The 12,979-nt window shown below is 40.6% G+C and overlaps 1 protein-coding gene across 3 annotated transcripts in view; it reads right to left on the reverse strand.

Moving 5' to 3' along the window:
- Window positions 1-9,008: 9,008 nt before the first annotated feature.
- Window positions 9,009-12,979, reverse strand: part of LOC135114896 (uncharacterized) — an 11,820-nt gene continuing 7,849 nt past the window's right edge. For all 3 annotated transcript variants that reach the window (XM_064031117.1, XM_064031116.1, XM_064031118.1), the window contains one exon: window positions 9,009-10,187. In XM_064031117.1, the coding sequence (XP_063887187.1) occupies window positions 9,742-10,187 (446 nt within the window). In that variant the 3' untranslated portion in view covers window positions 9,009-9,741. The remainder of the gene's footprint in view (window positions 10,188-12,979) is intronic.

The raw sequence follows: 12,979 nt of genomic DNA on the forward strand, positions 1-12,979 counted from the left end.
TCAATGGTGAGTTTAATGGTGTCAACTGGTGTCAACTGGTTATTTCGTATATGAAGTGAGTTATGGCATATAATACAAAAACATTTCTCACTCGAGCATGCAAAATGTGGCTAGACGTGAGTGCTAACGAGAGAGCGGTGCTGCCATTCAGCTGCAAACTTACAAACCCGCCTAGGCGCCAGGAATCTAGCTTAAGTGAATGGATTAGAGTGGTTACGAGCGAAATGATGTTGACAATGGAGATTGTTCTTTCATTTTGAGCGGCCCGTCCCGACCGCATCGCTGTTCAAACTCTAATATCTTCGGAACTACGCGACCGATCGTAACAAAATTAACACCATATCACAGCACAACTCTATCAATTCTATATGATATTTCTTTCATCTCTTCTATTGGGTGAAGTTAATGGGTAATTTGCAAAAAAAGAGAACGTTGTCGAAAATAGGTTTTCGTCAGTTTCCTGCACTTTTCACCAAGTTTTTTTTTTGTGTGAGCAAGAGCGGATACCACTGAGCGCTGAATGAAATTTTCTATCCAATGGTATACAGCACAACCATTAGGCTCTCGTAAAGTTTTGAGCTAGAGTGATTTGAATATTACGGAAGTTCTTGATGTAAGTGGTGCTTCCATTGTTGCATCACTCACAGCTTCGGTCGTCAATCGCCTTCAGGCGTTTTATTGGTTACAAGCGAGGCAGGGTTTACTATGGAGGTTGTTGTTCTGAGAGGCCCGGCCCTGCCCTGCCCATCCCAGGCCGACCGTAACGCTATTAAAATCTTAATATCTCCTGAACTACGCAGGCGATCGTAACGAAATTAGCACTATATGAGAGCACAACTCTATTAATTTTATATGATATAGCTTTCATCTTTTATTTATTTTTTTTATACTCAATGGGTGACTTGCAAACATTAGAAAGGCGTGAAAAAAATTCTCAATGTTTACTAACTTTTTTTCCCCTCAACAAGACCGGATACATACCATTGAACGCAAAATGACATTTCCTATCCAACAGTATATAACACAATAATTTCGCTGTCGCAAAGTTTTCAGCTAGATTGATTTTTTAAAATATTAGGCTAGTCCGTTAGGTGCGGGGTTTGCCTGAATTTCTCTCTCTCTCTCTCTCTCTCTCTCTCTCTCTCTCTCTCTCTCTCTCTCTCTCTCTCTCTCTCTCTCTCTCTCTCTCAATGAAATAGCCTTCCACATATGCATTGCTGACAGCTACGATCGTCAATCGCCTTCTGAGGCGATTGGCGATTGTTTGAACATGGCCATGCATCTTCATTCTGTCAGTAACAAAAGCTGAGGAAAACAGATCTGCCCTTTCGTCTTCCTATTCCCTTTGTTTATGTTAGGTTATGTGAGGTGTGGTTACATTACGTTAGATTACTTTAGGTTATGTTAGGTTAGGTTAGGTTATTTTACGTTAGTTTTTAGGGGTTTTTAGAATTTTGTGAGTTTCCATCACTGTTGCTGGGTACAAATACATAGAAAAGGGAACAGCATCGTCTAAATAATGAACATGGGAATGAATATGACATTGCTTGATAAAATGACGTTGGCAGAACTTGGAAAATGATTGTTAAATTAGTTTGCAATATTGTTACTAGGAGGGTTTTATTCTACTGAATGCTCATTAAATTCCATTGTATTTCTACCAAGAATTTCACGGATTGATTTCCAGGGTGATTTAGGGTTACCTTGACTTTCTTTTAATTTACCTTTATAGTATTTATTTTTGGCTGGTTTTAATATTCTCGCCAATTTACTTCTATACGAACGATAGATTTGTCTGAAGGTTATAGGCTACTTAGTAGTTAATCTTTCCAATCTGTGCTTCTCCTTAATAATGATTTTCAAGGCCGGAGTGATATAAGGATTATAGTTGACTCTTCTGTCTTATGTAGTATTGCTTAATGTTTCTGGAATACTTCATTAAAGCGCTGTAAGAACAATTTGTAGGACTCAGTTGGACAATTTGGTGTCATAATAGGTGACCAATTTATGTTCATGGCTGAAATATTCCATGGCATTATTTGTGAAAGATGTTTTATAAATTAGTTTCTTATTATCTTTTTGAGTTTGAATTTTAAAATGAGAAATAACTGGGAAATGATCTGGAATATCATTGTGAATTATGAAGTTATTTAGACTAGATTCTACTTAAGAACATAAGAACATAAGAAATAAGGGAAGCTGCAAGAAACCTACACATGGCAGTCCCTGTATGAAATATGCCTACCTATTTCCACTTATCATCCCCATCCATAAAGCTGTCTAATCTTCTCAGCACTAAAAAAATTGATTACTGAGTCCATTCCATTCATCTACCACTCTATTTGAGAACCAGTTCCTTCCTATCTCTTTTTTAAACTTAAAATTTTCAAGTTTAAACCCGTTATTTCTTGTTCTATCCTGGTTACTGATCCTAAGAATTTTGCCTCTAAGACTTGTGTAGACCGAATTTGGTCAATAATCGTGGCTGATGTGTCAGTGACCCTGGTAGGCCTAGTAGTCAGTGGAAATAGGTGTATCAGTCTCAGCGATTACTTTTAATATATGTATATTTCACTATTTCGTATATTCACCCCATGGTCAGCCGGTCCTTTCTCAACCTCTCAAGGGAATTTCACACCCACTTCGAGTCCTTAGGGATAACACCTGCGTACATAGGTTCGTCTTCCCTCCTGGTCATTTCTCCTCCCTTCTTAACCTCAAGGGGGACTTTACACCTACTTCCAGTCCTTAGGGATAACACCTGCGTTCGTCCACCTTTCTCTACATCTCAAGGAAATTTCACACCCACTTCCAGTCTTTAGCTCAGATAAATACAGCCCGGAGGTAGCGACCTCAGGTAGTTTAGATCAGTTCGGGTTCAGTCCCAGTCAGAGACACAGTCAGTCAGTCACCCAGTCACGAGCAGTTAGTCTTGGTCTCTCACTCAGTTCCGCTCCATCACAGTCAGCCGTGAGAGACGCTGCTCAGTTATAAATCACAACACTTCAAAGAGAGAGAGAGAGAGAGAGAGAGAGAGAGAGAGAGAGAGAGAGAGAGAGAGAGAGAGAGAGAGAGAGAGAGAGAGAGAGAGAAAGTGTACAGTCGCCACTTTACAATCAGCCGTCTCGAATCCAATGTGTACAAATCCGTCACCCATCAAATCAAGGACTCTTGTCATCGTGTCTTTTATTCGCACACATACCAAAATATCAAACGACTTCCCACGACCTCCAAGCTGCCAGAATCACCGCCGCACTCCGGTTCTCCACGCTACCGACACTCCAAGCATCTTCATCGACTGGGCAAGTAACAAGCATCATCAATCATCAACTCCAGAGCAACAGAGGTGACTAATAAACCCAGAAACACTAGTGGGGGGTAACAACATCATCTTTGATACAAGTGGTGGCCAAAGACATTCAGAACAATGGAAGAAAGATTTAAAGAATTAAATTAATGAATTCATAAAAAAAAAAAAGAAATTAGCTTTACATTTCAATAAGTTGAAATTAAAAGTGTAGAGTCCATGTGTGAAAGACTAATGATTGAAAAGCATTATTAATAGATATTCTTACGCCTCCACCATTCCTATTCCTATACTCATACATGCTATAACCAGGAAGATTATATAATGGAGCAAGATTAGAATCAAGTCTTGTTTCAGAAAGTCCTGTGATATCAGATTGTATGAGGTTTAGTAGAGAGGAGATGGTGTTCTTCAGATTGAAAATTAGATCTAAGACCGCGAATGTTGCAGAAGTTAATGAAGAAAAAGTAGAGGGGTGTGTCAAGACACTTAGGGTCGATACCAGAAGAGCAGTCCGACAAATACTACCTCAGTAGAAGTAGTATTTGTATTAGTAGTAGTAGTAGTGGCAGTGATGGTGGTGGTAGTAGTAGTAGTAGTAGTAGTAGTAGTAGTGGTTGTAGTAGTGAAAATAGAAGTAGTAGTAGTAGTCATAGTGATAATAGTGGTAGGCAATAGGCACCTGTCGAAACGATAATTACTCCCAGTGAGGCCTAAAACACTGGATCAGGAAGTGCTGTGAACCTTTAATTAATTAAACCCAACTGTTACGTCACTGAACGTTTCTCTTTGTGTCTCACAACACATGAATGCAGTCATAGTCTGCTCTCTAAAGACTTCCTTCACACAAAACTACAAGCACCTAATTACACACACGCGCCATTATCATGGCGACTCCTACACCAGCCTCGAAGTCCCCATCTGGGAAGGGGACCACAAATGTCCCCAGGTCGAACTGCTCTTCTGGTATCGACCCTGTGTCTTGAGACATCCCTCAACTTATTCTTCAATAACTTCTGCAACATTCGCGGTCTTTGATCTAATTTTCAGTCTCAAGAACACCATCTCTTCTCAACTAAACCTCATCTTCTTTCCCCTCACTGATACACTGGTGTCTGAGGCAACTGAAAGTAGCCGCTCTTTTGTTCCCTCCTACTTTCTCTATCCTCATTTTCAGTCCAAAGCTGGTTGTTGTGTCTATGTGCGCAGTGACTTAACCTGCTCTCGTGCCCACGCCCTTGAATCTTCCGCGTTTTGCATCATCTGCCTACGACTACAGAGTCACTCTCAAACTAAATTTATCTGTGTTGTATACTTCTCACCTAACTCCTCTGACTATAAGAAATTCTTTGACTACTTAATTTCCAAAGTGGAGCACATTTTGACTCTCTTCACTTTTGTGGAGATCTCCATTCTTGGAGACTTAAATGTTTCCTTTCCCTTCACTGGCTATCCTGGTGAACTAGCCTTAAACTATGCTATCCTCCACGATCTGATGCAACACCCTACTCGTATTCTCAACCGTCTAAGAGATACGCCCAACATTCTTGACCTTCTCCTAACCTCTAATCCTGCATATGCTGAGGTTGGGCTCCTCCGATCACAATCTCATATCTGTATCTTGTCCTGCTCCCATGTCAGAGACCTGTCTCTGTGTGCCAAGCGCATAACAGAGGTGATAGTGTCTGGCATGGAGGCGTATATTCCTCACTATTTTTCCTGACCTAAACCTTTCAAACCTGTTCTTGTGCTATACATGATAGAGAGGTAGCCCACAAAAGGTACTTGAGCCTTCCATCACTAGAATCTCATGCACTTTATATTTTTGCCCATAACCATGCTAAGTCTGTTCTCCAACTAATCAAAAACTCCTTCATTAATAGAAAGTGTCAAAATCTTTCAAGATCCAACTCCCCTCGTGACTTTTGTCACCTAGCCAAAAACATCTCCAATAACCTTGCTTCTTCTTCTTTCCCTCCTTTATTTCAGCTTGATGGCACCACTGGTATCATATCTATCTCTAAAGCTTAAGTCTTCGCTCAAACTTTTATCAAAAACTCTACGCTGGACAGTTCAGGATTTGTTCCTCCCTCTCCTCCACCGTATGACTACTTCATGCTACCTATTAAAATTCTTCATAGTGATGTTTTCCATGCCCTCGCTGGCCTAAACCCTCGGAAGGCTTATGGACCTAACGGGGTCTTTCCTATTGTTCTCCAAAACTTGCTTGCATTATGCCTAGTCAAACTTTCAACTCTGTCAACATCTACCTTTCCTTCTTGCTGGAAATTTTCTTACATTCAGCCTGTTCCTAAAAAGGGTGACCGTTCTAACTACCGTTTAAACTACCATCCTATTGCTTTAATTTCCAGCCTATCTGAAGTTTTTGAATCTATCCTCAACAGGAAGATTCTTAAACATCTTTGACTTCACAACCTTCTATCTGATCGCCAGTATGGGTTCCGTCAAGGCTGCTCTACTGGTGATCTTCTGTCTTTACTTACTGAGTCTTCTTGGTCATCCTCTTTTAGAGATTTTGGTGAAACTTTTGTTGTTGCCTTAGACATACCATAAGCTTTTGATGGAGTCTGGCACAAAGCTTTGATCTCCAAACTACCCTTCTATGGCTTCTATTCTTCTCTCTGTAACTTCATCTCAAGTTTCCTTTCTGACCGTTCTGTTGCTGCTGTGGTAGACGGTCACTGTTCTTCTGAATCTATTAACAGTGGTGTTCTTCAGGGTTCTATCCTGTCACCCATTCTCTTCCTATTATTCATCAATAATCTAAACCAAACGACATGTCCTCTCCACTCCTACGCTGATGATACCACCCTGCACTTTTCCACGTCTTTTCATTGACGTCTAACCCTTCAGTAATTAAACAGTTCATGCAGGGAAGCCACAGAACGCCTGACTTCTGATCTCCCTAAAATTTGTGATTGAGGCAGAAAAAATTTAGCACTGTTCAATGCCTCAAAAACTCAATTCCTCCATCTATCAACTGGACACAACCTTCCAGGCAACTATCCCCTCTTCTTCAATGACACTCAACTATTCCGCACTTCTACACTAGACATCCTCGGTCTATTCTTTATTTATAATCTAAACTGGAGACTTCACGTCTCATTTCTAGCTAAAACAGTTTGTATGAAGAGATTTTCTTCTTTCTCTTCTAATGACACCCAGATAACACCTAAGAGATACATAAAATGATCTTACTATGTCCACCTTAGTTATACCATTAGGAAAGACATACTTAAAACACAATACCCTGACACTAAATTCAATTTCATCTTTACTAATAACTTTACTGTTGCCTCGTTCTTTAAATTTGAAGACAGCATTCCTACTGGTCTCATCTCCGGCATCATTTATGAATTTAATTGTTCGAGTTGTAAGGCTCGATATATTGGAGAAACCAAGAGGAATCTTACACAAAGAAGTAGTGAACATAAAGGTGATTTGACACGTACACAGAAACAACTAGCTCATCCCCCTTTCTCTGCAATAAGAACACACTCACACAAACATGACCACCCTTTTCGGAAAAAAAGACTTCAGAATACTACATAAAGCAGATGCACACACAGACATTAAAATATTGGAAGCTATTTATATTAAACACTTAAAATCTGAATTAAATAACTATTTATCATCATCCAAACCTTACCTTTTATAAACCTTTGCTCGGAGCTTCGGGTTCTGAGCCAGTGGTTGTGCTCTCACACCACCACCCTCTGTCAGTCCTCATCTTTCTACCAACGAGTGCATACCAGGTTTGTGTTACTTAGATCTCAATTAACTTTTCCATCACATATCACTATTGCTCCAAATATTATTTTTGCTGCTTTTTATTTTTTTAGTTAACAATGTCACCCACTGTCATACATATGTTGGTTTTTTGTTTTTATTTTTTGTTGTGCCCCTTACGTGCTATTATTTATTTATCTTATTTAAAAAAAATCTTTTTATATTGCATTAAATATAAACATATATTTTAGCCTGAAGATGCCTTCTGTGAAGGTGAAACGTTGCAATTGTTTAAATTAAGAAAAGAAAACTCTGGATGCTTTCCTTGCTCACCTCTATTATATTTATTCCAATATATTCCACTAGAAAAAAAAAGTTCAGAACATCTTAGGCAAATACTAACTGTAACCTATTTTAAACTGGTAAACTTGCATCAATATTATCATTCCTGTAATTCTGTGAACAAAGATACACAAGAATTTTAACTAATCGTCATAACATACATACATTTGTTTTGGTCATCCACGAATCCGCGCCTCGTACTCTGTTGAAATATACGACTAAATGTGTTACTGTTGCGCCTTCTCCCTTTTATCGGTAACGCATGTGATACCCTGGCAGTTGGTATCATTGACGAGAAAGGCAATACTACACTCAGAATCATCAACACAAAAGCATAACACAATACAATAACACTTTTGAAACACCTAGTCAGGTTAGGGCAAACGACATCTTGAGCGGGTGCTTCATTCGCGTGCCAGAGCTAAGGAGGCAGGCAACCAAATACTTTCACCTAACCCAGTGGTTCTCAACTGGTGGTCCATGGTGACTCTGTGGTGGTCCACAGGACGTCTTCTGTATTTACTGATAAATTTGAAATGGAAAATTCAGTATGAACAAATTAATCAAAATAAAGAATTGGTCATTCATTTTATGGCATTTCTATTGAGGAAACCTACTGACAATGTTTAAGTTGTAGCTGTTAAGTAATACTTGTAGTAATTTCTAAGTTCAGTCTATAATGAATGTTCATGAATCACGCCGCTGTACGTGACCAGGGCTTGGGCACATAATCGTACTGTACGCTTTAAGGTGACGAGTCATCCTCTTGATTTGCCAAGTGCTGTGAAGCTACATAAGTCGTAAAATACTGTAGACCACGGTGCCTATGATCAGTAGCTTTCGAACTGGCGAGATGATTAGTTGTGTTATTCGTCCTATACTCTACGTGTAATTTGATTTTGATACTGTTTTTTTGTAGTTTATTTATTTAAAAGGAAGCAGGTGTTAACAAAGTGAAGTATTTATGGTCACTTATTATGCTGGGTACCGTATTATGCAGATTTACGTAGTTAATTTAAGACACAGTGCTATGTCATTGACTTTATCCTTACCTAAAATTGAAATGGTTATCATTTTTCTTATTTATTGGTTTGGTGGTAAGTACGTGACCTAAAACGAGTTAAGAACTACTGGCCTAATCGTACTTCCTCGGTCGACACTTTGATTCGAAACTTTATACCTACCTTTATCATCATACAGTACTTCATACCTCCTAACAATACAGTGATGCATCATCGGATATCCCTCTCTCTCTCTCTCTCTCTCTCTCTCTCTCTCTCTCTCTCTCTCTCTCTCTCTCTCTCTCTCTGCTTATCATTTCATTGCAACACATCCTTTGTCATTCCTGTCACCACCACCACTACTAATACTGTGTTTAACAACAACAACAACAGAAACACCACCACCATCAACAACAACAAACAACAAACAACTACTATTACTACCAGTGCTATTACTAATGCTACTACTACTATTACTACCGGTGTTACTACTACTGTTACTACTACTATTACTACCAGTGTTACTACTGCTACTACACTACTACTGCTGCCGCTACTACTATCACTATTACCTTACCGCGTGCAAGAAAGGTGAATTAAGTTAGAAACAGCCTCGGTGTTTATTATGTTGGAATTGCAACACAAAACAAGTCTACAATAATACTGAAGAGAGTAACTGATGTAACCTAAAGCAATGCACGTGATTCCTTGACTTTTGAGCGAGCTATCTTGGAATTTTGGTCTTCATCACACTTCGATCCGGCGCCCCAGCAGGGAGTGCCCTCTGGCCCCGTGCCCCAGCAGGGAGTGCATACTGGTCCGGCGCCCAAGCAGGGGGTAAACAATGCTCCGGCGCTCCAGCAGGGAGTGCGCACTGGCCCGGTGCCGCAACAGGGAGTGCACACTGGCCCGGCACCCCAGCAGGGAGTGCACACCGGCCCGGCACCCCAGCACGGAGTGGCCTTTGGCCTGGCGCCCCTGCAAGGAGTGCCCTCTGGCCTGGCGCCCCAGTAGGGAGTGTACTTTGGCCCGGCGACCCAGCAAGGAGTGCCCTCTTGCTTGGCGCCCTAGCAGGGAGTGCTCTCTGGCCCGGTGCCCCAGCAGGGAGTGCACACTGGTCCGGCGCCGCAGCAGAGAATGCACACTGGTCACGGGGCCACTCTTGGACAAACTAACGAACAAGCTAACAAAGATCACTTTTGCTAAAACAAACCGAGCTAAGCAAATCACGAAACATTATTGACGAATACTTGAAGGATGAAGCTCCTCCTTTACAAAACAAGAATTGCTTTCCTTACAGTCTTTTGATTGTATTTTCCAGATTTCATTGCATGTTGCATACTACACTGTGTCGTAAATGTGTAATCCGCTGGTTCCCAAAACCTCTAGGTGCCCGTGAGGGGAGGTAGCATCACTGGGAGGAGACACATTCTCGTTTACAGGAAAGGGAAACCGCACGTCGTGTTTAGGCATTATTTCCTCGTAGATGTGTTCCTCTGAGTCCTGTGTAGGCTGTGACACTATCACTCGCCTTGTTGTGAGGTCAGGCAGGATTTCGTAATAGATTTCTTCCTCGTCTTGGTCTGGGTTACGTCCCTGGTCGGTGGTGAACTGAAGGTTGCGCTTGGGGATGGCAGGATGGAACTGTGCAGGCCGCGATACTATCACTGGGCGTGCTGGTAGATCAGGCAGGATATCGGAAGAGAAGCCTTCATTGTCATGACTGGCGGTAAACTGCGGGTGGCAGTTGGGGACCTCAGGTTTGGACTGGAACTTTACCTCATTTGCTGCAAACAGTTACGCTGACTAAATACACTGAGAGACAAGAAAACCGTACAAAATTATTGAAGAATGGCATAGTATGAAGGTATCGGTGGTGGTAGTGATTGGTGATGGTGGTGATGATGGTGGAGGCCACAAATTAGATGTGAATCAAAGTGGATTATGGAGACAAGACAGCACGAGGGAAGCTCTCATCATGTATAGCACACACACACACACACACACACACACACACACACACACACACACACACACGCACACACATGCACACACAAAAAAATGATAATTCTTGGAGTGCGGATTGCATGCATAAAAAGTATGATGAAAACAACTATTGCACTAATTGGAAGAAAGATGGAATATGCCTGTAATGAAATGCAGCTGTGTGACCCCGTGCAAGATGCATGTGAAGAGATTGGCACTGATGTAGAGGATGGGAGCCAAGTTGGGGCAAAATATGCAAGAATTCCCAGTGAAGGAAAACCAAGAGAAACACGTACAAACATTGGAGCAAAGGAGACAAGGGAGACATGACAGTAATTTACAACTCTTGAAATAGTATGGAAGAAATGAATAGTGAGAGACAGTCGTTACTGGATGGAAGAGAATCTGCGTGCACAGGACAAGAAGAAAAAAAAAAGAATAAATAAGTAAAACAAAGAAAACAGCTTCTCTATCTATCTATCTATCTATCTATCTATCTATCTATCTATCTATCTATCTATCTATCTATCAATATATATATATATATATATATATATATATATATATATATATATATATATATATATATATATATATATATATATATATATATATATATATATATATATATATATATATATATATATATTTATTTATTTATTATTTTTTTACGTAAGAGGGTCACTGGCCAAGGGAAACAAAACCGAAAAAAAAAAAAATACACTTAGGCGCCAGTCCCAAAAGGAGACGTCAAGAGAATCATCGAAAATCGAAGGAAAGTGTCTTGAAACCTCCCTCTTGAAAGAGTTCAAGTCATAGGAAAGAGGAAATACAGAAACAGGTAGGGAGTTCCAGAGTTTACCATACAAAGGGATGAATGATTGAGAATATTGGTTAACTCTGATGTGGTGGACAAAATAGGGATGAGAAAAAGAAGAAAGCCTTGTGCAGCGAAGCCGTGGGAGGAGGAGAGGCATGCAATCTGCAAGATCAGAAGAGCAGTTAGCATGAAAATAGCGTTAGAAGATAGTAAGAGATGCAACACTGCGGCGATGAGAAAGAGGCTGAAGAGAGTCTGTTAGAGGAGAGGAGTTGATAAGACGAAAAGCTTTTGATTCCACCCTGTCTAAAATAGCGGGATGAGTGGAACCCCCTCCCGTACATGCGAAACATACTCCATACATGGGCAGATAAGGCCCCTGTGCAGAGTTAGCAGCTTGGGGAGGGGAGGGTGAGAAAAACTGGCAGAGATGATTCAGAAGGCCTAACTTCATAGAAGCTATTTTAGCTAGAGATGAGATGTGAAGTTTCCAGTTTAGATTATAAATAAAGGACAGACCGAGGATATTCAGTGTAGAAGAGTGGGACAGCTGTGTCACTGAAAAAGAGGGGGACAGTTGAGTGTCATTGAAGAAGAGGGGATAGTTGTCTGGAAGACTGTGTAGAATTGATATATATATAGGGCGTAAGAGAAGTATATATAAGAGATTAAGGGCAGGTGAAGAAGTTTTAAGGGCATAATATAATGAATTAGTTAGAACAGTCAGGAAGTTAACGAGGAAAGCTAAGAACAATTATGAATTAAAGGTAGCCAGCCAGGCGAAGACGGACCCCAAGGGATTTTATCAGGTATACAGGCCGAAGAATAAGGATACTATAGGTCCATTAAAGGCAGCAAATGGGGAGCTGGTTAGTCTGGGGAGGAGATTAGTAAACTTCTGAATGAGTATTTTTTAACTGTCTTCACCCAGGAAAACATGCAGGATATGCCAGGTAGTGAACAGGTGTTTAGAGTAAATGAGAATGAGAAGCTGACAGATATTTCCATAACTAGGGAGATAGTGGAACAGGAGATAGGCTAAAAAAGTTCAAGACACCAGGACCAGACGAAATATATCCCAGAGTACTTAAGGAATGCAAAGAGATTATTAGTGAGCCGTTAGTTTCTGTCTTTAGGAAATCACTGGAGTCGGGGGAGGCAACAGTAATGTGGAGGCAGGCTAATGTAGTACCCATCTTTAAGAAAGGAGATAAAACTTTAGCGTCTAATTATAGACCTGTCAGCTTAACTTCAGTTGTAGGTAAAATGTTAGAGTCAATAATAACGAGGAACATTAGGGAACATTTAGACGAACATAACTTGATAAATCAGTCACAGCATGGCTTCACGAAGGGGAAGTCTTGCCTGACAAACTTGTTAAGTTTTTACAGTAAGGTGTGCGAGGCAATAGATAATGGTGATAGTTATGATATCTTATATCTGGACTTTAGTAAAGCATTTGACAAGGTACCCCATTGAAGGCTTCTGAGAAAGGTTAGGGCACACGGGATAGATGGGAAGGTGTTAGGCTGGATAGGGTCATGGCTTGGTAACAGGAGACAGAGAGTGGTAATAAACGGCTCGAAATCCGAGTGGGGTCATGTAATTAGTGGGGTGTCACAGGGATCAGTATTAGGGCCATTGTTATTTCTAATATATATCAATGACTTTGATAGTGGAATTAGTAGTGATGTTAGTAAATTTGCGGATGACACAAAGATAGGTAGATTAATTAGGTCAGAATCGGATGCCATCGCCTTGCAGGCAGATTTA

The sequence above is a fragment of the Scylla paramamosain genome, chromosome 28 (genome assembly GCF_035594125.1).
Source record: "Scylla paramamosain isolate STU-SP2022 chromosome 28, ASM3559412v1, whole genome shotgun sequence".
In the NCBI taxonomy this organism is placed as follows: domain Eukaryota; kingdom Metazoa; phylum Arthropoda; class Malacostraca; order Decapoda; family Portunidae; genus Scylla; species Scylla paramamosain.